At 37.5% G+C, this 23,122-nt stretch overlaps 1 protein-coding gene across 1 annotated transcript in view; it reads left to right on the top strand.

The window, feature by feature from the left end:
- REC114 (REC114 meiotic recombination protein) overlaps positions 1 to 23,122 on the top strand; it is a 165,001-nt gene that overhangs the window by 125,801 nt on the left and 16,078 nt on the right. The window contains exon 4 of the mRNA XM_060002817.1: positions 19,925 to 20,008. Coding sequence (XP_059858800.1) covers positions 19,925 to 20,008 — 84 coding nt within the window. The remainder of the gene's footprint in view (positions 1 to 19,924; positions 20,009 to 23,122) is intronic.

Genomic DNA, 23,122 nt, shown 5'->3' with positions numbered 1-23,122 from the left:
CTTAAGTAACCACCCACCGATCACTTCTCTTATTTTCTTCTCTTATCTGTATTGGTATCTGAGTGATCATTCTAAAACACAAATCTGATCAGATCATTCTCTTGCTTAGGGTTGCTTCAGTGGCTACCAGTTGCCTTAGGATAAAGCCAAACTTTCTTAGGTAGAATGCAAGGACTTTAATGATCTGGCCCCTGCCTGGCTTTTCTGTCTTTAACTCCTACACTTCCTCAATGACTTGTGATTCCATGAAAACTGTAGTTCTCCTTCTCACCTTTGCTTTTAAAATTTCTCCGCCCAGCATGCTCTTGTCTCATTGCCATATCGATTAGCTCCTATTCATGCTTCAAGACACAACTTAAACTTTTTATTATAGATATTGTCAAACATACACAAAAGTAGAGAGGATAATATAATGAACCCCTGTGCATCCATCACCCAACTGCAGATTATCAACAGCAAATCTTTCAGCTTTTTTTTTTCCAACTCAGTCTTTATTGTAGTCTTACATGACCTCCCTAGGCAAAGCGAGCCACTCCTGTCCTGTGTTCCCCTTGGCACCATGACCATCCTTCTCTTAGAATGCTTGTAAGTTGATGTAATTACTCATTTACCTGTCTCCCTCTCTAGATCTTAAGTCCCTTAGGATAGGTACCAAGCCCTCTTTACCTGGTGTTCTCTGTGCCTAAAGTAGATACTAACACGTATTAGGTGTTTAATAAATATGAAAAATAATCAGCCAACTTCATATCTTCCTCATCCCCACTTACCATCACCCCAACCTCCCCTGCCTCCCAGAAATACATACATAAAAATACTTTCCCACCAAAGAAGCCAGATACAAAAGAGTACTTAAATTCAAGAGGAGGCAAAACTAATCTATGGTGACAGAAATCAGAGTAGTATTTACCTTTGGCAGTGGGTAAGGTGGGGACATTATTGACTAAGACAGATCATGTTCGAGGGAGACTTCTAGATCCTGGATGTGTTGGATGATGGTGTATGTGTGTGTGTGTGTGTGTGTGTGTGTGTGTGTGTGTGTGTAAAATGTATCAAACTGTAAACTTGTGTGCTTTGCTATATGTAAGTTTCACATGAATTTTTTTTAAAAAGCCTGCTCTCCAATTATTTCTTTTCTTTTTGTACCACCATTTTCTTGATTACTCAAATTGGAAAACTGGGAGTTGCTCTGGATTCCTCCTACCCTCTCCTCTGAGTAAGTAACATTTGAATCCTTCCCTTTCTGTTCATCCCCAGCACCTAGAATGTCCCTAGAATGCAGACCAGCCTGTGGATGGGCCCACTTTGTGTTAGGTGTCCCCTGGTCTTATGGGTTGAGGGACAGTCATTGGACTTAACTACCATTTAACAGTAGTTGTAGTTCGGGAAGACGATGATTTACTAACCACTCTGGATTATGTGCGAATTTAAGGCATGTCTGTGAAGCCATTTTCAGTACTTAGATAGGAGGTACTGAAAGGAGGTATGATATTTGAAGTGGAAAAAAAAAAGCCTCCAAAGCTACTTATGCTCATTGCAGCACATCTTCAAGGGTGTAATATTCAGTGTAGTTGAGCAAATGTTAATTGAAGTTTTTAAAATAGTTTTTATTACCTGTAGTGTGGAAGTATATAGTAGAGTTTAAGGCAAGATACATTTTACACAAGTATTCCTTGTCATTTTTCCTCCATTGGAGGAAGGGTAGTAAGAGTAAAAATCTATAGGAAGGTCCAGGATAAATGGTGAGAGTTTATCCTGTGGGTCTTTGCCAGTCTTATTATTGAGGAACTACAGAATTGATTCACTTTTAAACAAGCTGATTTCATGTTTTATTTTTCAGAATAAATGTTTCATTAGGTAGAGAGTAGATACAAAGATGCAGTATAACCATTGGAGCAGTAAATACTTAAATATATACAGTTCAGGAATAGAGTTTATTTTCTTCTGAAATGAGTTTTGTTAAGATCATATTCTGTCAATAAGCTCAGGACTTAAGAGAGTTCTGTTGTGAAAAGTACAACACTAAGAGTGATCTTAGTAAGGAGAGAAAGCAGTTTTGGTTTATACAGAATGCAGCACTTTGTATACTTTGTGGTCTCCATGTCATCATTAAATAACAAATATTATGGAAAAAATGAAAATAAAATATCAAGCTGAAGACTAAATTTCCATAGTAACATTTTATCACACTAATTAAGGTTAGATTCTATTTAAGGAAGTTTTAGTACTGAAAATCTGCTAGTACATAAAAAAGTTGAAAAATTTGTGTTGATTTTGTGACATTCTGGCCCATTCTGTAGATTACCATTACCTCCCCCAAAAAACCATTTGCAAACTATTATTTGAAAAAGGATGATCTCTTCAAGGCATGTATTGGTAGTGAAGTTAAATAATCTTGTTTTTGCCATTTATAAGGAATTATAAAGGAAGATTTAAGGGTTATTTAAAGATACTTTATTATGAAAATATTTCAAATAGAAAAACGTAGGGAAAAAAATAAAATACCTTGCACCCAGCTTTAACCAGTCTTTAATGTTTTTCTACGTTTGTGTCAATTCTTACTGAAATCAATTGCATTGATTAGAGAAATGCAAATTTAAACTCCAGTGAGATACCACTATATGTCTATTAGAATGGCCAAGATTAAACAAAAGCTGCAATACAAACTGCAGGGATGTAGCGTAGATGGAGTTCTCACGCTTTGCTGTTGGGAATGCAAAATCATACAGGCACTAGGCAAAGCATCTGGCAGTTTCTTGTAAAGTTAAATATATGCTTACCATATGACCTAGCAATAAAGACCCTTAGATATTTACTCAAGTGGAATAAAAACCTACTTTCACATGAAAATTGGTTCACAAATGCTTATAGCAGCTTTATTACCCCAAACTGGAAAGAACCCGAAGTCTTTCAATCAGTGAATGTATAAACAAAACTGTGGTACATCCAGGCAGTGCTCTCAGCAATACAAATATATGACTGCTGGTACACACAGCAACATGGATGAATCTGAAATGCATTTTGCAAGTAAAAGAAGCCGACTCGAGAGGGCCTACTGTATCATTCCCTCTACCTGATGTTCTGCTGTGTTTGTTTGTCAAGCTCATAGAACTGTACATTACAAAAATGTAGATTGTACTGTATGTGAACTATACTTCAATAAATGTGACTTTAAAATTTCCCCCATCTTTTAAGGATATAACAAACATATTTACAGAAAAAAGTGCTTTGATGTCTGGGATTCACTTCAGAATTATTTGGCAGTTGAACTACAGATGAAATAAGATTGGCTATGAATGAATGGCTGTTGGATTGGGGGATGAGTCCACAGTGTTCGTTTTACTGTTCTCTCTACTTTCATATGTGCTTGAAATGCCCTATAATAAAAGTTTTTTAATGTTGCTAATCTGATGGATGTGGAATGGTATCTCATGTTTTAAATTTTTATTTTTCTGATTATAATGAGCTTTCGCATTTTTGCATATTGGCAACTCAGGTTTCCTCATCTCTGAGTTGCTTTTTTTGTCCCATGCCCATTTTCCCATTAGCTTTGTTTGTCTTTTACTTATCAGTGTTAGACCTTTATGTATTCTGGATACTAGTCCTTTGCCATGGACTAGTATGTGGGTTGCAAATCTCTTCTCCCAGTGTGTGGTTGGCATATTCTAATTAGTTTATGGTGGCTTTAGCTGTATGTAAGTTTCTAGTTTTTATGTAGATGGATTTATCGATGTGTTTATTTGTGTTTTGTGCTATTATCTTGTTTCAGAAATGCTCCCACAGAAATATTTTCATATTCATTTGTTTTTCACATTTCTGTCTCTGATCCTTCTGGAATTTAGCTTTGTGTATAGTGTGATGTAGGAACCCAGTGTTTTTTTTCCATATGGATGACCAATTGTCCTAACACTACCCTTTTCTTACAGTTCATCCCTGGGCTGCCTGCTGATGCTGGTTCCCTTCCTGGGCTACGGTCCTGTCTGGCAGGAAGAATCCTAGCCTTACCTTCCTGCTCACAACTAGCAGTTGTTTCCCCTTCCCTTGAGTTTCTTTAGATAACTTAGGATTTACGATCTTTAGCTTTGCTTCCCCTCCAAGTTTGGAAATTGGTCGTTTAAAATTCTTCCTCAGAAGTGTACTTTTGGAGGAGGGCAGAGAGAAGAGCAGACTACTGCTGATTTTACATGTTGGGCTGCCCTGGAATGAGCTGTTTACATCGTTTTTTTGTTATTTATTAAAGCATTAATTGCACACATATGCTGCATAAAAATCTTATGAGTTTTGTTTTAATGGATTTTGTTAGAGAATATAAACCTTTTATTGTATTCTATTTTAATTTGGATTAAGAAACCCTGGACCTTGAGTTGTCTAAATTTCTACAACAAAATTTCATCCTTTTCTGTAGCCAAACTAAATTATATTATGTTCCTTGTTCATGTCATATTCCTCTACTCATCTGTACATTCGTATTTCCTATCCTCGCTTTCTAGAATGACTTTTTCCCCCTTCTCTGCTTCATGTTATTTTCCTCACTGGTATGTGAGTTCTCACAGTCATATTCATCTTTTAATCCCATTTACTTTGCACTGTTCTTACAATGTGGTAGAAGCCCCTGTAAATGTTTGTGAATGACCCTGCCTTCACTGTGGTATTCTTCATGTATCAGACTTTTGAATTTCTCTGTAATTTTATTTGACATTTGGTCAGTCTAAGTTTACCAATTAAATATGTGTGTTTTGTTATTAGTCAGGTCCTCCCACGTGTACTCAACCTATTTGTCTCAAATTTGCTAAATCCACCAAGATTCTTAGGAAAATAGTTTTTGTTCCTATTGCTGTATATGTAAATTTTCTGACCATCTCTTTGGTGCAGGCTAGTTGGGATCCTTTTATTATTATTATTTTTTAACCAATGCCCTTTACCCTAAATAGAGCCTTTTCTTATCCAGTGTTCAGCTCTGGGTCTCCTTAACCTGGTTACAGTTCATAGAAAATTCTGATTATAGCTTGCTTATTGTAGCTCTTTAGTGTTGTACTCTTAATTTGAAAAGGCTTTCTTTTTATTTTTATTCCTGCTGATGGAGCATTTGAGGAGGGCATGCCTGAGAAATGTGGTTTGTGCAGAGAACATCCTTTCCAAACTGACAAAGAATTAACGTCGCACTGCATTTTTTTTTCTTTTTATAAATAAATGTTTCGGATTGATTTAGTCATTTTATGCAGAAAACTTACAGCAGGCCCCATAAATTAAAGTTAAGGAAAGCTTTGTTATTTCTTAGAAGCTGAAAGCTTTCCTTTTTGCATTTGGGCTTTTGTCACACACATTTTTTAATAATGGAAGAGAGAGAACTGAGAAATAGGACTCTGAATTGTGACCCTTCTCTTTTTTTAAAAGCTTTGCCATGTTGTCTTGATTCTGCTTTTAATGTCACATAGTATTGTCTAAGCTGTACTGAAATAAAAAGAGGTGGCATTATACCTAGCTCAGCTGGTTCACCGCACCGTTATAATTACTACTACTTGTGAAATCTAAAACTTAAAAATTTAAAAAGATGCCTGTGGTGCTGATATAACATGGCTGCAGTGCCACTAGGAATGAATGCAATGGAAGTGCTGTATTTAATACTTCAGGAACTAGATCAGAAATTAATGTCAACTGTGAACAGTGTGGATATAGTTGGTTTGATAAGGATTATAGTTTAATTCAGCCATACTTATTTCTTGACGAAAACTAAATTCAGTCATTTGTAGAATCATTGTTGTTACAACTGTAAATCTTTGGGGGGGATAAATGTAAATGAATGAAGGGGTTTTATAAATCCTGTCTTACTTATATGCCTGAGAAACCAATGACCACGTCAAACTTAGGTACCCCTTAGGAGATCAAAAGCAAACAGGGTCTGAGCGAAGGTACTTATATAAATTTGTGTACTAACTTCATAAGTTAGAAACTTAGAAAGGATTTTCTAAATTACCAAGGAAAAGATCAAGAGATACTGACTATATAAAAGTGGAAAATTTTGGTATGTCCAACAAAATCCATAACCAAACTAGAAAAATTTTAAAGTGGAGTAGAAGTCCTTTCTAAATCAGATATAAAAACCCAGAAACCCAGAATTGATAATGTTTGCCACATTAAAAAATCAAAGTTTTCTGCATGGAGAAAATACCATAAAGTCTTTTTTAAAAAAGGAGAAAAAAAATGACAAACCAAAAAAATTTCAAGTCAAGACAAAGTGTTCATTTCTTGGATTATATAAAGAATGTCTACAATTCAATTAGTAAATTATAACTCAACTTAAAATGGGCAAAAGATATAAAAAGATTATCCACAGAAATGGAAACTATGTATGTGTATAATTTAGATAAAATATATCATGTATGCATATCTGCTTGTTTATATAGAGGCTTTACAAGACCTTGGTTTCAGTGGTTGCTCAGGGAGGGTAACTGGGTGGCTGAAAGACAGAAGAGGACTTACTCTTTTTTTTTTTTTTTTAATTTACCACTTAAAAAAATTTGTTTTAAATGAGTGTTAGCATAGACAAGCACAACCCAATAGAAATATCTGATGATGGAAATCCTTACTGTCCAATATGGTAGCAGTAGTCACATGTGCCTATGCCTGTTGAGCTTTTGGAACGTGGTTAGTTTAACTGAGGAGCTGAATTTTTAATCTCCTTAGATTTATTTATTTATTTATTTAAATTGAAGTATAGTTGCTCTACAATATTATGTAAGTTAAAGGTGTACAATATAGTGATTCACAGTTTTTTAAAAGTTATATTGCATTTATAGATATTATAAAATACTGGCTGTGTTCTCTGTGCTGTACAGTATATACTTGTAGCCTATTTTATACCTAATAGTTTGTACCTCCCACTCCCCAACCTCTGTATAGCCCCCTCCCCCCTCCCCACTGGTAACCACTAGTTTGTTCTCTATATCTGTGAGTCTGCTTGTTTTTTGTTATATTCACTAGTTTGTTGTATTTTTTAGATTCCACGTGTAAGTGATATACAGTATTTGTCTTTCTCTGTCTGACTTCATTTCACTTAGCATAATACCCTCCAAGTCCATCCTTGTTGCTGCACATTGCAAAATTTCACTCTCTTGTGGCTGAGTAGTATTCCATTGTATGTATATGTATATATATATATACACACCACATCCTCTTTATCCATTCATCTTTTGATGGACACTTAGGTTGCTTCCATATCTTGGCAGTTGTAAATAATGCTGCTATGAACATCGGGGTGCATGTTTCTTTTTGAATTAGTGTTTTTGTTTTTTTCGGATATACACCCAGGAGTAGAATTACTGGGTCATATGGTAGTTCTATTTTTAGTGTTTTGAGGAACCTCCATACTGTTTTCTACAGTGGCTGCACCAATTTACATTCCCACCAAGTGTACAAGGTTTCCCTTTTCTTCACATCTCGCCAACATTTGTTATTTGTGTTCTTTTTGATCATAGTCATTCTGACAGGTGTGAGGTATCTCATAGTGGTTTTGATTTGCGTTTCCCTGATGATTAGTGGTGTTGAGCCTCTTTTCATGTGCCTGTTGGCCATCTGCATTTCAAAGAGGATCTACTCTTTACTTTGAAATAGTGTTTAAGTTTTAGAGTATCTATTTAATAGATACTCTAAAAATATGCATATGTGTATTTTTTATTTTCCATTACATATTAGATACTCTAAAAATATGCGTATGTGTATTTTTTATGTTAAAAGTAGAGATATGGAAAGGTTTCCCAGAGAGGTAAGATTGCTTCAAGGCTGAGTCCTGAGGAAAAGTAAATTAAGGTAGATCAGCAAAACTTTGTCTCGCGAGATCTTCTTTGCCGTGTGCGGGATCTTTTTTAGTTGCGGCATGCAGGATCTTTTAGTTGCAGCATGCAGTCTTCTCTGGTTGCAGCATGTGGGCTTCTAGTTGCAGCACACAGGATCTAGTTCCCTGACCAGGCTTCAAACCCGGGCCTCTTGCATTGGGAGCACGGAGCCTCAACCACTGGAGCACCAGGGAAGTCCCAGGGCCAGTTGTGTTTTTTAGATAAAAATGATCTTCTCACAGTAGTGTAGAGAAGAGGTGGGGTGGGCAAGAAGATACTTTAGGAGGCTAGTTAGTAAATCAAGAAAATGGTGGCTTGTACTAGGATAAAAAGAAATGGATTGATTGAAGAGATATTTAAAGCTAAAATCAGTAATTAGTGGCAGATTAGAAATGAGAGTAGGAGAGACCAGTGTGAAGGGAAACTTCCAGGTTTCTGGCTAATGCAGGTCAACTGAAGTTAGCATCCTTCATTGTGGTTAGGGGACTCCAGAGAAGAGCCAGCCTGGCAGCTGCGTGTGTGTGATGACCACGGCTCTAGTTCTGAACAGTTGGAATTTGAGGTGTCTTTGAGACACTCAAGCAGAGATGTCAGTTCCACATGTCCTCTTTACTGTTTAACAGCCTCTGGTTCTTTGAAGGTCAGAGGGAGGTCTGCACTAGAGATATGATTGGGGAATCATAGGCACTTAAATAGTAATTGAGACTGTGGATGTGGTGAGGATAGCCTCGGGAGGGGATAAAAAAAATGAACAATGGAAAGAGGAGGTTGAGGAGAATAAGATAGCAAAGGAGGTGGCAGAGAAGGAGCTGTCAGGGGTAGGAAGAAAGCTAGGAAGAGTGTGGGGTCATAGAAGCCAAGGCAATCGTGTTTCAAAAAGGAAAAAGGGGTCAGCTATGGTGAATACTGCTGAGACATTGAGTAAGAGTAAAATTTTTTAAATTAGTTAATTAGTATGTTGTTAAATGAGAATATGTAGAGTTTTGAGAATGGTATGGCAGTTGGACAGGGAAATCTGGATAGATAATTGAACTCTTAAAAAGTAAATTATGTTTGCTTTAATCCATGTATTAATTAAATTCTTTGGGTTGCAAATAACAGAAACCCAGTTCAGTTTCATTTAAACAAAATCACTTATTGCCTCGTAGAATTGTAATGTCCAAGGATGGGAGTGGCCCCTGGGACCACTGAACCCAGGGGCTCAAACAGTATCATTAGCTATGTGTCTCTGTATCTCTGTCTTTATCTCTCAGCTTCGCCTTCCTCTAAGGAAGGATCTCTCCTCGTGGTCCCTGGCAACTTCAGGCATTTTTTATCCTTAGAATCCTAAAGGAAAGAGTGTTCCTCCTTCCCAGTTTTAGCAACAATCTCAGGACTTACTTGGATTTTTAAAATTTATATCACATGCTTATCCATAAACTAATCACCTTGGTTAGAAGCAATTAGATATGCTGACAGGCAAGACCTGAGTCACCTCCTCTCCCCTGGATCTGGGCCAGGTAAGAAAGTAGTCTTGTCTGAATCACATGGGCTGTGAATAAGGGAGAGGTGATTTCCCAAAGGAAAATCAAGATGTGTTCCCAGAAGAAGGAGGAATGTGTGCTGGGCAGGTACAAAACAAGAGACATCTATTTCAACTGTAAAATAAGCCTTTGGCTCAATATATTTGAGTACCCGCTTCTGCAGTGTACTTTGTAGGCAATCTTTTGGCCTAAAGGATGACTGGATCTCTCTGTTACTGTAACTTATAGAAAGAGCCCCTGGGTCTGATTCTTATGGCTAGAGAAAGGTAACTATTCTTGCTGCATGTACTGCTACTGGTTTGGGAAGCTGAATAATAACTAATCTTCAACAAGTACTTGAAAAGATGCTCAACATCACCAGTCATTAGAGAAATGCAAATTAAAACCACAGGAGATATCACCTCACATCAGTTAGGTTGACTATTATAAAACAACAAAAACAGAAAATACTAAGTGTTTATGAGGATTTGGAGAAATTGGAATCCTTGTGCACTGTTAGTGGAGTTGTAAAATAGTGTAAATGCTATGGAAACTCTTATGAACTCTTATGTGTCTGGCTTTTTTCACTTAGTATGTTTTTGAGATTCACCCATGTTACAGTAGCTCATTATCTCTTATTTCAGAGTTGTATTCCAGCTTATGAATATTCCACAAGTTATTTATCCAGTTACATGCGCCTGGACATTTGAGTTGTTTCTAGTTTGAGACTTTTCTGATTAAAGCTATTGTGAACATTAGTGTACAAGTTTTTTTTTTTTTAAGTGTACTAATTTTTGGGTAGACCTGTATTTTCATTTTCCCTGAGCAAATTCCTAAGAGTGAAATTGCTGGATAGTATGGTAGGTATATTTTTAACTTTATAAGAAACTGCCAAGACTTTCCTGGTGGTGCAGTGGTTAAGAATCCACGTGTCAACACAGGGGACATGGGTTCAAGCCCTGGTCCGGGAAGATCCCACATGCCACGAAGCAACTAAGCCCATGTGCCACAACTACTGAGCCTGTGCTCTAGAGCCCATGAGCCACAACAACTGAAGCCTGCGTGCCTAGAGCCTGTGCTCTGCAACAAGAGAAGCCACCACAACGAGAAGCCCACAAGCCGCAATGGAGTAGCCCCTGCTCGCCACAACTAGAGAAAACCTGCACGCAGCAACAAAGAGCCAACGCAGCCAAATATAAATAAATAAATAAATAAATTTATAAAGAAAGAAACTGCCAGACTGTTTTCCAAAGTGGTTGTACCATTTTAAACTGACCAGCAATGCGTGAGTATTCCAGTTGCTTCATATCCTAGGCAACACTTGGTATTGATAGCCTTAATTTTAGCCAATCTGTTGGGTTTGTAAATGGTATCTCATTGTGATTTTAATTTACATTTCTCTGAGAATGAATGTTGAGTATCTTTTCATGTGTTTATTAGCCATTAATATATCCTCCTTTGTGAAATATGTCTTTTGCCTATTGAGTTGTCTGTCAGAGGTTTTTAAAAAATACATATTCTGAACATAAGACCTTTGTCTGATGTATGTATGTACTGTGAACATTTTCTCCCAAACTGTGGCTTACTTTTTCATCTTCTTAACATCATCTTTGGAAGAGCTTAAAGATTTAAAATTTTCAGAAGTTCTCTTTATGAAATGTTTTCTTTATGGTTCATACTTTTTGTGTCCTGTATAAGAAACCTTTGCATACCCCAAGGTTGCCAAGATTCTCTGATTTTAGAAGTTTTATAGTTGTAGCTAGTGTGTATAGGTCTATGATTTATTTTCAGTAAATTTTTGTATATGGTGTGAGGCAAGGGTCAAGGGTTTTTTTTTCCCCACATGAATAATTCAGTTGTCCCAGCACCATTTGTTGAATACACTATACTTTCTTCATTGAATTATTGTAGCACTTTTATGAAATCAATTGCCTATGTATGTGAGGGTCTGTTTCTGGAGTCTATTATGTGACATGGATCTATATGCCTATTCTTATGCCAAAACCACACTGTCTTGATTACCCTAATTTTATAATGCTCTTGAAACTGGTGGTATAAGTGTTCCAGTTCTGCCCTTTTCAAGCTTATTTTGGTTATTCTAGGTCCTTTGCATTTCCGTATGAATTTTAGAGTCAGATCTGCAAATTTCTACGAGATTTTAATTGGGATGTCCTTAGATCTGTATGTCAACTTGGAGAGAATTAAATCTTAACAGTATCATAATCCAGTCCATGAGTATGTATATCCCTCCCTTTGTTTAGGGCTCACTTCATTTGTTACCCTTTTATCAAGTATCACAGTCGTGCACAACCTGCTTTCCATTGTCCGACAACAGTTGTTTCCAGTAGTTTGTCCAGATTTCTAGTTGTTTATGACAGAAGTATAATTTTTGACCCTCTTATTCCTTCTTGGCCAGAAATGGCATCATAGCTTTTGAACTCCTCAAATCTCCCCATAAAAATAGATGAAATAGGAGTGCAAAGCCAAAGACCCATGGATAACATCTACAACAAAACTAGAAGACTAGGCATGTCTGTGACCCTCCGAATACAAGTGGGTGAGGCTTAATCACTGACAGCTGAAGACCTGTGTGATCTCATCATCTGCACAGGAAGAAACAGGGAGGCAGCTGAGATTCTGATACCTTGAGATTACTAAAGGCATGTCAGAACTCAGGAGTCAACTTGAAAAGGTTCTCACCAGCCAAAGAGAGACAATTTCAGGATCAATAACTGCAGTGGATTGAAACAGCAAATATATTTAAATTTATGAGTTTCAAATGATACTTCAGAAAAAGAAAACTCCTCATTGTCATCATTGGAGTGTACTACGGAACCACCTCATTATTTTGAAAGCTGGCAAATCAAAGAAGCAAGCATTTATCCTGCCTTTCCTATTTTTACCTAGGGTAACAAAGTATGATAGTTGATGGAGCAGTGTTCCTCTGTAGATGTACTTCAGCTCATAAATGAAGAATGAATGAAAAAACTAACACATCGTTTTGCAACCACTGATGAAATTAAATGAGTCTAGGCAGTGATGATCAATGGCTGCTAACTTCACGAAAAAAGGACAAGAGGACATTCCTGTGGAATGACACACCACCACATAGGAAGTAGGTACAAAATCTGGGGGGAAAAAATCAAACCTGAACTGATCAAGCTTCTTGATCTGATTACCAGTCTATAGGAATTACAAGAGAAAGAGGTACCTAGTAAAAAAACAGTAAGGATACAATAACAAAATTTAGCGAGGATAACTCTACAGTAGGGGTCGGCAGAGTATGGCCCATGGAACAGATCTGACCCATTGCCTGTTTTTTTTGTGGCCTGTGAGCTAAGAATAGTTTCTACATTTTTAAATGGTTGGAAAAAAACTAAAAGAATAATATTGTGCAAGATGTGAAAATTATATGAAAATTCAAATTCCAGTGTCCACAAATAAAGTTTTGTTGGAACACAGTCATGCTCATTTGCTTATGGCTGCTCTCGTGCTACAGGGGCGGAGTTGAGTAGTTGTAACAGAGACTATAGAGTCTGCAAAGGCTAAAATATTTGCTCACTGGCCCTTTACAGTAAAAAAACAAAACAAAAACCTGCCAGTCCTTCATCTAGAGGACTAATGACCCAGTTTCTTCAACAGAAAAAAAAAAGGGGGTGGTGGGGAAGAGATGAAATGAAGAACCAGTAGTTTAAAAGAGACGTACGAGACATATTACTTGTCGTAATATGTGGATCTTATTTGGCTCCCTATTCAGAAAAATGAAGCAACATAAAATAAAATCAGAAATGTGAACAGGCAAAGATATTTGATGATACTAAAGAATTGTGAAATAAGATTGGCTATATTATGAAAATTGTGACTGGAAGATGGATGCATGGTAGTTCATCATACTGTTTTACAGTTTTCTCTACCGTCATGTATGTTTGAAAATCTACGTCGAAGAGTTAAAAATAAAAAATTATTTCAAAATAAAAGTTTCTTAAAAATCAGTTCAGGGGTCATTTCCTCTGGGCCTTGTAATCTAATGCCTCTTTTCTGTGCTTCTGCAGAAACATGGAACTTGCCACATTGATTGTTACTGCTAAATGGTTTATTTGTTTGATTCCCCCAGACTATCAGTCCCTGAGTGTGGGGAACGTGTGTTATTTGACTTTGAGTCATAGAATCTGGCACATAACCTGGTATATATTAGATCTTCAATAAATATTTTTGGAACAGATTGTGACTTTTCACAGCATATTGTGATTTCTAGATGTTAAACATTCTAAAACATAGTAATCTTTATTGTCTTGCTCAGTTCTTGCTCTCATGGAGTTTGCAATAAAGTGGGAACTAGAAAAGGAGGGATAGAAAGGCAGATGTGTACATAGATATTACAGTGCACAGGACCTCCCGACTGCTGAATTCAGTGCAGGCTTTTAGCCTTTATTTTTTACTCCATCCTGGGCATCACCTGACACTGTTGACCATTCTCTACTAGAAAGTCTCAGTCCTCTAAGCTTCCATACTCCTCTATCCTAGACATGATTTCTTGGTATTGGCTTCTATTCTTTTTGTCTGATAGTAAATTTGGTATTTCCTAGAGTAGTCCACTCTCTCTTTCTTCCTATCCTGTACTATCAATTCCAAACCATTTTTCCACCCCAGTACCTCCAGGGCATGTGACAGACTCATCAGTTAACAGTGGCTTCTTAGGCAGTGATTTTTGGCCAGGTCGGGCAACAGTATCCCAGGCACTAGGGAGAGAAGCTCCTTCGGTGAGTGTGATTCATTCTCCCTTCCCCTTGGGCAGATTCCATGTCTTTTTTAACGCCTAGCGCAGTGGCCGGCCATAGTAGGAGCTTAGTGATGGTGAGTGTTTCAATAGCAGCAGCTACAGTGTGCTGTGGGAGCACAGAGCAGGCCACTTAACTGTCTGAGAAAGTTAGAAAAGACAGCACAGAAGAGTCATCAGTTGAGCTAAACTGAATTCACCAGAAGGACAAGCCTTAAAGGAGATTCTAAGAGGTGGATTTTCAAAGATAAGGAGCTCAATTATTAAAATGTAGAAATATATGAATGACAAGTGGTTAGGTACACAGAATTCTTTACTAAATCCCCACATATTAGGATTAAAAAGTTCTTTCTGCATCTTGAATAAGATAAGTGTAAGTTGGGAATTCCCTGGTGGTCCAGTGGTTAGGACTCTGTGCTTTCACTGCTGAGGGCGTGGGTTTGATTCCTGGTCAGGGAGCTAAGATCCCTCAAGCCACATGGTGCAGCCAAAAAAAAAAAAAAAAAAAAGTAAGGTATTCTGCATCATCGGACAGGTAACAAATTTGTGGACCTCACTGTTCCCAAGAAATGATATTGGCATGAAGTATTTTGTTAATTTTCATAAAGTTCCATTCACTCAAAACTTACTGAAACATGTTCAGGTGTCAAAGACTCTAATAGGTGTTGTATGTTTAATGGTAAGCAAAACAAACATAGCCCCTGCCTGTTACATGGGGTTATAGTCTAGTGAAAAAATAAACATTAAGTAAATAATCACTACAGACACACACACAAACTGTGATAAATGCTATGAAAGAAAAAAGTACAGGGCTATGGGAAAGTGTGATAGTGTGTCCCAGTTGAGATTAGGGTGAAATGAACAGTGTTTAGAGGTTAATTAGGTAAAAAGTCAGAGAGCAAAGGCAGAGGGAAGAGATGTATGAAGTTCTAAAGAAAGATGGTTTGGACAAATTGAAGAGGAGGAGCCATTAAGTGGCTCACCTCAGAGGCGTTGCTGGGGAGGAAGGCCGTACCCATTCCCGGCATAGCCACTGCAGAGTCCTGAACTGAGGGGCTGCTGGAGCTGACCTAGTAGCCTTTGCTGAATATTGTGACAGTTGCTGAGGATTCATGGGGTAATAAGACACATTCTAGAACCTGCCTTGCCCTGCCTAGGGATTCTTATTCTTATCAGGGACAAAGAAATGTAACTAGTTACAATACAGCATGATAAGTACACTAAGATCCTGAGAGGGCATAGAATTCTGAGAGGTCAGCCAGCTTTGCCTTGTGGGGAATGGTTGAGATACAGCAGGGTTTTCAAAGATCAGTGAAAAAGGAAGGCCATTTTAGGAACAAGCTACACAACGAAATCAAGGTGTGAGGAGCCGCCAGATGCAGCAGTGACGGTGTAAGTGGAGAGGATGGTGAGATGGAAAAGGCTGGGGATTGGATCTCTAGGACCTGGGGATTGATTGGTATTGAGGGAGAAGTGAGGAAAGGAGTCCACCAGGATACCAGGTTGATCACTTGGGGTGACTGGTGAATGATGCCGTTCACGGGGGTGGCAATGTGTGGGAATGGCAATGTGTGTGGAGAAGAACTGTCCCAATCTGGGTGAGTTTACATGGAGGGATCTGTGAGCTAGCCAAATGGAGATGTCTCATAAGACACAAAGTGGACTAGAGGTAGGAGGAGGTGAGGCCAGGCCAGGGCCAAGAACTGCTCATTTCTTTTCTAATAAACTTTTTATTCTAGAATAGCTTTGGATTTACAGAAAAGTTGTAAAGATGGTACGGAGTTGCCATAGACTTATCATTTATTTAGGTCCTGCTTTCACCTCTTCCTTGAGTTTATGCCATATTGGAATGGGAATCCTTGTTTGCCTAAATATTCCCACATGCATGCATGTCGGGTTTAATGTGGTTCAAAAATCAAAACAATATAAAAAGATATATAGTAAAAAAATTTTACTTCAACCCCTGCCCCATCTGCACTGTTCATTCCCACTCCCTACAGATAACTGTTTTTATTAGTCTCTTGTGTACTAATCCTTCCAGTTTTTAAAATGTAAATACAAGCAAATAATAAGAATATACATTGTATGCTCTCTCCCTTTCTTATACAAAGGTACCACATCATGGACATTGTTCTGCAGCTTGCTTTTCTGCTGAACAGTATATCTTACAGATCAATACATATAGACCTGCACTGTCCGGGAAGGGAGCTACAGGCCGTATGTGGCTACTGAGCACTTGAAATATGGTTGATGCAACTGAAAAACAGAATTAAAAAAAATTTTTTTAAACATCTTTATTGGAGTATAATTGTTTTACAATGGTGTGTTAGTTTCTGCTTTATAACAAAGTGAATCAGCTATAAATATACATATATCCCCATATCCCCTCCCTCTTGCGTCTCCCTCCCTACCACCCTACCTATCCCACCCCTCTAGGTGGTCACAGAGCACCAAGCTGATCTCCCTGTGCTATGTGGCTGCTGCCCACTAGCTATCTGTTTTACATTTGGTAGTGTATATATATGCATGCCACTCTCTCACTTTGTCCCAGCTTACCCTTCCCCCTCCCCGTGTCCTCAAGTCCATTCTCAACGTCTGCATCTTTATTCCTGTCCTGCCCCTAGGTTTTTTTTTCTTTAGATTCCATATATATGTGTTAGCATACGGTATTTGTTTTTCTCTTTCTGATTTACTTCACTCTGTATGACAGACTCTAGGTCCATCCACCTCACTACAAATAACTCAATTTCATTTCTTTTTATGGCTGAGTAATATTCCATTGTACATATGTGCCACATCTTCTTTATCCATTCATCTGTCAGTGGACACTTAGGTTGCTTCCATGTCCTGGCTACTGTAAATAGAGCTGCAGTGAACATTGTGGTACATGACTCTTTTTGAATTATGGTTTTCTCAGGGTATATGCCCAGTAGTGGGATTGCTGGGTCATATGGTAGTTCTATTTTTAGTTTTTTAAGGAACCTCCATACTGTTCTCCATAGTGGCTGTATCAATTTACATTCCCACCAACAGTGCAGGAGGGTTCCCTTTTCTCCACACCCTCTCCAGCATTTATTGTTTGTAGATTTTTTGATGATGGCCATTCTGACTGGTGTGAGGTGATACCTCATTGTAGTTTTGATTTGCATTTCTCTGTTGATTAGTGATGTTGAGCATCCTTTCATGTGTTTGTTGGCAATCTGTATGTCTTCTTTGGAGAAATGTCTATTTAGGTCTTCTGCCTGTTTTTGGATTGGGTTGTTTGTTTTGATATTGACTGCATGAGCTGCTTGTAAATTTTGGAGATTAATCCTTTTTCAGTTGCTTCATTTGCAAATATTTTCTCCCATTCTGAGGGTTGTCTTTTCGTCTTGTTTATGGTTTCCTTTGCTGTGCAAAAGCTTTTAAGGTCCCATTTGTTTATTTTTGTTTTTATTTCCATTTCTCTAGGAGGTGGGTCAAAAAGGATCTTGCTGTGATTTATGTCAAAGAGTGTTCTTCCTGTTTTCCTCTAAGAGTTTGATAGTGTCTGGTCTTACATTTAGGTCTTTAATCCATTTTGAGTTTATTTTTGTGTATGGTGTTAGGGAGTGTTCTAATTTCATTCTTTTACATGTAGCTGTCTAGTTTTCCCAGCACCACTTATTGAAGAGGCTGTCTTTTCGCCATTGTATATTCTTGCCTCCTTTGTCAAAAATAAGGTGACCATAGGTGCGTGGGTTTATCTCTGGACTTTCTATCCTGTTCCATTGATCTATATTTCTATTTTTGAGCCAGTACCATACTGTCTTGATTACTGTAGCTTTGTAGTATGAAGTCTGAGAGCCAAAAACAGAATTTTAAATTTTATTTAATTTACATTTAGGTTTATAAATGGAAGCACTGTAAAATATTTTCCCATTAAACTCAACTCTGTTGTTTTGGTAGGATTGCATTTCACTTTAACCATTTAAAATACAGCATCTAAATTGAAATGTGGTATAGTGTGAATGGTGCACTGAATTTCAAAGACTTAGTACAAAAAAAACTATTTTAATAATGTTTTACAATGTTTGCATGTTGAAATAATAATGTTTTTGATATATTAAGTAGTAAAATTTTACCAATTTCTTTTTGCTTCTAAAATGTGACTACTATTAAAATCACACATGTGGCTCAAACTGTCATTTCTACTGGACATCACTGATACAGAGCTGTTTTTTTTACAGTTGTATAGTATTCCATTGCATAGAGTATCATACTTTATTTAACCAGTCCCCTGTTGATGTATACTTGTTTCCAATCTTTTACCATTAAAAATACAGAAATGCTATAAAGCAGAAACTAACACAGCATTGTAAAGTAATTATACCCCAATAAAGATGTTAAAAAAAAATAAAAAATAAAAAAAATTAAAAAATAAAAAAATAAAAAAAATTAAAAAAAAAAGAAGGTGGAGAGAAAAAAAAAAAAATACAGAAATGCTTAACCTTGTCCATGCATCACTTCATATGTGTGCAGGTTGATCTGTGAAGTGAATCTCCCATATTGAGGTTGCTGGGTTAAAGAGTAAAAGCATTCATAATTTTGATATCACCATATTGTCCTCCATAAGAGTTGTACCAGTTTGCACTCCTACTAGCAATGTGTGTATGTGCACTAGTTTCCCCACATACTGCCATTTTAAACCACAGAATCTACATGTTGGGGATGTAATAAGGAACATGTTTCTTTTTGCTAATTCTGAGAGTTTTAAGAAGAAATCACAGATGGTTTGCCTAATTTATTTTTTCATTAAACCTCCTATTGATGATAAAACGTTTAGAATCACCATTTTAGAATGGACTCTTTTTTTCCTTTTGTTACTGAAAAATGTGAAAGAATTAACCCAGTTTTCCTGGACTACAAATTTCTTTGGAAGTTGTAGCTTTTGTCATATTCAGATCTAGGAAGAGAGACTTTGTGAGAGTTCAAAAAACTTTTTGTTTTTTAAAGAGCTGTAGACTTCTCACATCCCTCCAGCAGCCTCCGCTGACTGTGGTGGACTAACAGTACAAGGCAGATGCAGTTGCATGGTTTTGCATACTGTCCGTTTATCAGTTCCTTGGATGAGTTCTACTGAATTGTAAACACATTCTAACTTAATGGGCTGCGTAACTGAGCTTATAAGTAGCCATAATCATTAGACAGTCCACTCCATTTACTTTATTAGTAAACTACAGAAACAGTTTATCTTTACACCTTTAGGATCCAGCAGTTGTCCCTCTTTTGAGACTTGTGTGCCCTCTACTGCCCTCTTTGCCTTTTTGTTTTTTCAGATTGAAATGAAGAACTAAGCATTCAGCATCCAAAACCAAATTGCTTCAAGTTTTCCATTCATAGGAATCTGAAAATAAGATTCTCATGAAATCTCACTATATAGTTGGGGATATGGCAGATAACTTAATAAATGAGTATAATGGAAACTCTTGGCTTCCAGAGATTATAAACTCACATTTTGGCAAATTCTAGAGGCATAGAAATGTATCTTATAGCAAATATGACTATGGGCATTTACTATCTTTAATAGTTTATTGATTTTCAATATGAAAAGGTTAAGAAAAGGAATAAAAGCTGAGACTATTAATGTTGATCGTGATGTAGGAAGAACACTAAGGACACTGGGACTCACTGGAAGGGTCATCTTTGGTAATTGGTAATATTGAGTCATTTCTATTGTGCTTAAGTTACAGAATAAATTAATACACAACTTTCTAATAGGAAGCAGCTGCACCACAGCTATTCTTCGTGTCCCTTTTTGCTTCTGTTGCTAATTTTGTTTAATTATTTTGTTTCAGGAAGGGTTTTCACTCGTTGGTAGCAAGAACTGGTTGAAGATTGTAAGACGCATGGATTGTCTGTTGTTTGGAACAACGATAAAGGCAAGATGCTTTGTGGCCAACTGTTTTTTTTTTTTGTTTTGTTTTTGCGGTACGCGGGCTTCTCACTGCTGTGGCCTCTCCCGTTGCGGAGCACAGGCTCCGGACATGCAGGCTCAGCGGCCATGGCTCACGGGCCTAGCCGCTCCGCGGCATGTGGGATCTTCCCGGACCGGGGCACGAACCTGTGTCCCCTGCATCGGCAGGCGGACTCAACCACCGCGCCACCAGGGAAGCCCATGGCCAACTGTTTATAAGCAACTGATCATACCCTTCTTATCTGCTAAGTGTGTATGGGAGTGGGTGCAGGAGCTTCTCTTTGCAGGTGAAATGGTACTGGGAAGAACACGTTTAAGAAAAGTTTGCGTTATGAGCAAAACATGAAACAAGGAGTGTTAAGAGGCAGAAGCATTGTTAGTAAGAGGATGTTGCTGAAGAGCCAGGGCTTTGATTGATCTTTCAGTACCTGTCTGACAGAGCTGTGCAACCATTTTCCATCCCCCAGCACAAAATGGGAGGAGGTGGACTTACATCATTGTTTGTCTTGCTATTTAGATGTTTAAAAGGTGTGCATTTTCAAATACTTCACTAAATATGTCTTTTCGTTTTTTCTCTTTAATACTAAATAATAAAATTCCCTTTTATTTGCTTCCTAGCTGTATTAAACGTAAAGGATGATCCTCATCAAAGCAACATGAAGATTAATCACCTGGATTCTTTTCTTTCAGAAATAACTATAAAAACCAATCTGTTAACATTCACTGACTAGATAATATTGAAATTTAGGTAAAAGATCATAATTTTTAATGGTCTCATAGACTGAGTTGAAAGAGGTGTTCAAGAGCATCTAATAGGAGGGTCTTTATCAGTCCCTCCAAAGGATCCTCAGAGAATTCAGAAGGTCCGTGAACTCCATGGATTTTCACTGACTTTTTAAAAACATTATTAATTTATTTATTTTTGGCTGCATTGGGTCTTCGCTGCTGCACGTGGGGGCCACTCTTGGTTACGGCACACGGACTTCTCATCGCAGTGGCTTCTCTTGTTGCGGGGCACGGGCTCTAGGCCCACGGCTTCAGTAGATACGGCACGCCGCTGGCTCTGTAGTTGTGGTGCATGGGCTTAGTTGCTCCGCAGCATGTGGGATCTTCCCGGACCAGGGCTCAAACCTGTGTCCCCTGCATTGGCAGGCGGATTCCCAGCCACTGCGCCACCAGGGAAGTCCCTTCACTGACCTTTAACTGAAATATATCATTTCCGTCAATTATAAATGTTGACATCAGACCACATTTGCACCAGTAGAAATCACATATCTTCATATCACGTTTCAGTTGTTTAAGATATCTTAAATGTCATTTATGCTCATCACTACCCCAGTATTATGGTGGTTGTTAGTCCTGCTGCTAGATCTTTTTATTGAGTACATTAATAAGGAAGCATGTATATTATTAGTTTACAAATTAGTGTTTTAATATTGTAATGAATTATTTCAGTATACTTGGTTTCCTTTGTACTCTTATATATTTTATGTGATTAAAAACATTGTTCTGAGAAGGGTCCTCTGGCTTCACCAGACTGCCGAAGGGGTCTGGAGCACATACTCAAAACATTCAGGAGCCCCTGTTTTCATTTTACATGTGAGGAAACTGAATTCAACATAAGCCAATAGCCAACTAGCTGTCAGAAAACTGGGCCACCCATTGGTCTTCTGACTTCCAGCCCAGGACTGTGTCATGCTGCATGAATGTAGGTGTCTTACAAAGTTACACCATGCCATATGTCTGATATTTGAGGTTTAATTTTTTCCTGATTATGTTAAATTTTTAAATTAAAGAGAAAAATAAAAAATAATTTGATCACTCAAAAATAATAACATTTTGAAGTTTTTAGTAGGCATATATATTGTATCCATTAGGATAGTGTTCAGATGCATGTGACAGAAAATCCACATATAATGGCCCCCCAAAATAGGGGGTTATTTTTTTGACTATATATGAAATCCAGAAGCAGGCAGTAGCTAGCAATTGGCTCAGCAACTCCACCCTGCTGAGGTCAACACCTTTGCAATTCCCTTGGCCTCTCCCTCACATTTTCAAAATGGCTACTACAGCTCTGTTATATTTCCATTCATAGGAGACCAGCTTCATCTGTTCCTTTTGTAAGGAAAGTATAAACTTTCCTGTAAGGCTCTCCACCTCCCACAACCCCTGACAGATGTCTGCTTCTGTCTCATGGACCAGAACAGTGTACTGTGGCCATCCCAATCTGCCACGATTAGCAAATGAGTGTTTGGCTTTTCCAGTCTCTGGTGTGGATTGGCTCATGGCAAATGAACAGTGTCTGCCATATAGATAATTTATAAATTTGGGATTGTGGTACACAGAGTGCTTTGTATCCTGCTTTCCTCATGTAACGTTATATCTGGAACATTATACCAAGTCATTTCTTAAGTCTTTGAAAACATGATTTTCCATGACTACCTAGTATTTTTACTATTTGGATGCACCATGAGCCAGTTAAGTAATTCCTGATTTTTCACTACTGTAAAAATGTTTTGATTTTCGTAAGGATTTATTTACAGGGTTCTTGAGATAGAAGTACTAAAAGTATGAATGTTTATTTTGTAAATGTGCCTTCCAGATAGGTTGTCCCTGTTTCTGCAGCACTAATGATATGTAAAAATGCTCATTTATCCACATCCTCTCCAACTGGATGATATAATTTAAATTTAAAAACAAGTTTCCAATTTGATAAGCAAAACTGAGCATCTTCGTTTAATTTGCATTTCTTTGGTAACTAATGGGAATGAATATTTTTTGTGTTTCTTAGCCATCTGTATTTCTTCTGTGAATCACCTGTCTACTGCTTTTGCCTAATTTTCCTCTTCAAAATCTTTACTCTATATATAGAGATTACATATATAATACATGTATAGATGTTATATAGAAAAAAATGTATTTTGTGTAGTTATATAATTTTATATGTGATATTTGTATATATATCATATACTTCATATACAGATTTTTAAATATTTAAGTTTAGGATCCTTTTGTTATTGTAAATGGTATTCTTTATCCCAAACATATTTCTAGCTGCTATTACTAGATTTTTTCTGAA

This window comes from Delphinus delphis, chromosome 2 (genome assembly GCF_949987515.2).
Source record: "Delphinus delphis chromosome 2, mDelDel1.2, whole genome shotgun sequence".
NCBI classification, from domain to species: domain Eukaryota; kingdom Metazoa; phylum Chordata; class Mammalia; order Artiodactyla; family Delphinidae; genus Delphinus; species Delphinus delphis.
Note: the sequence above shows the minus strand (reverse complement) of the source record. Positions and strands in the feature narration are given on the sequence as shown.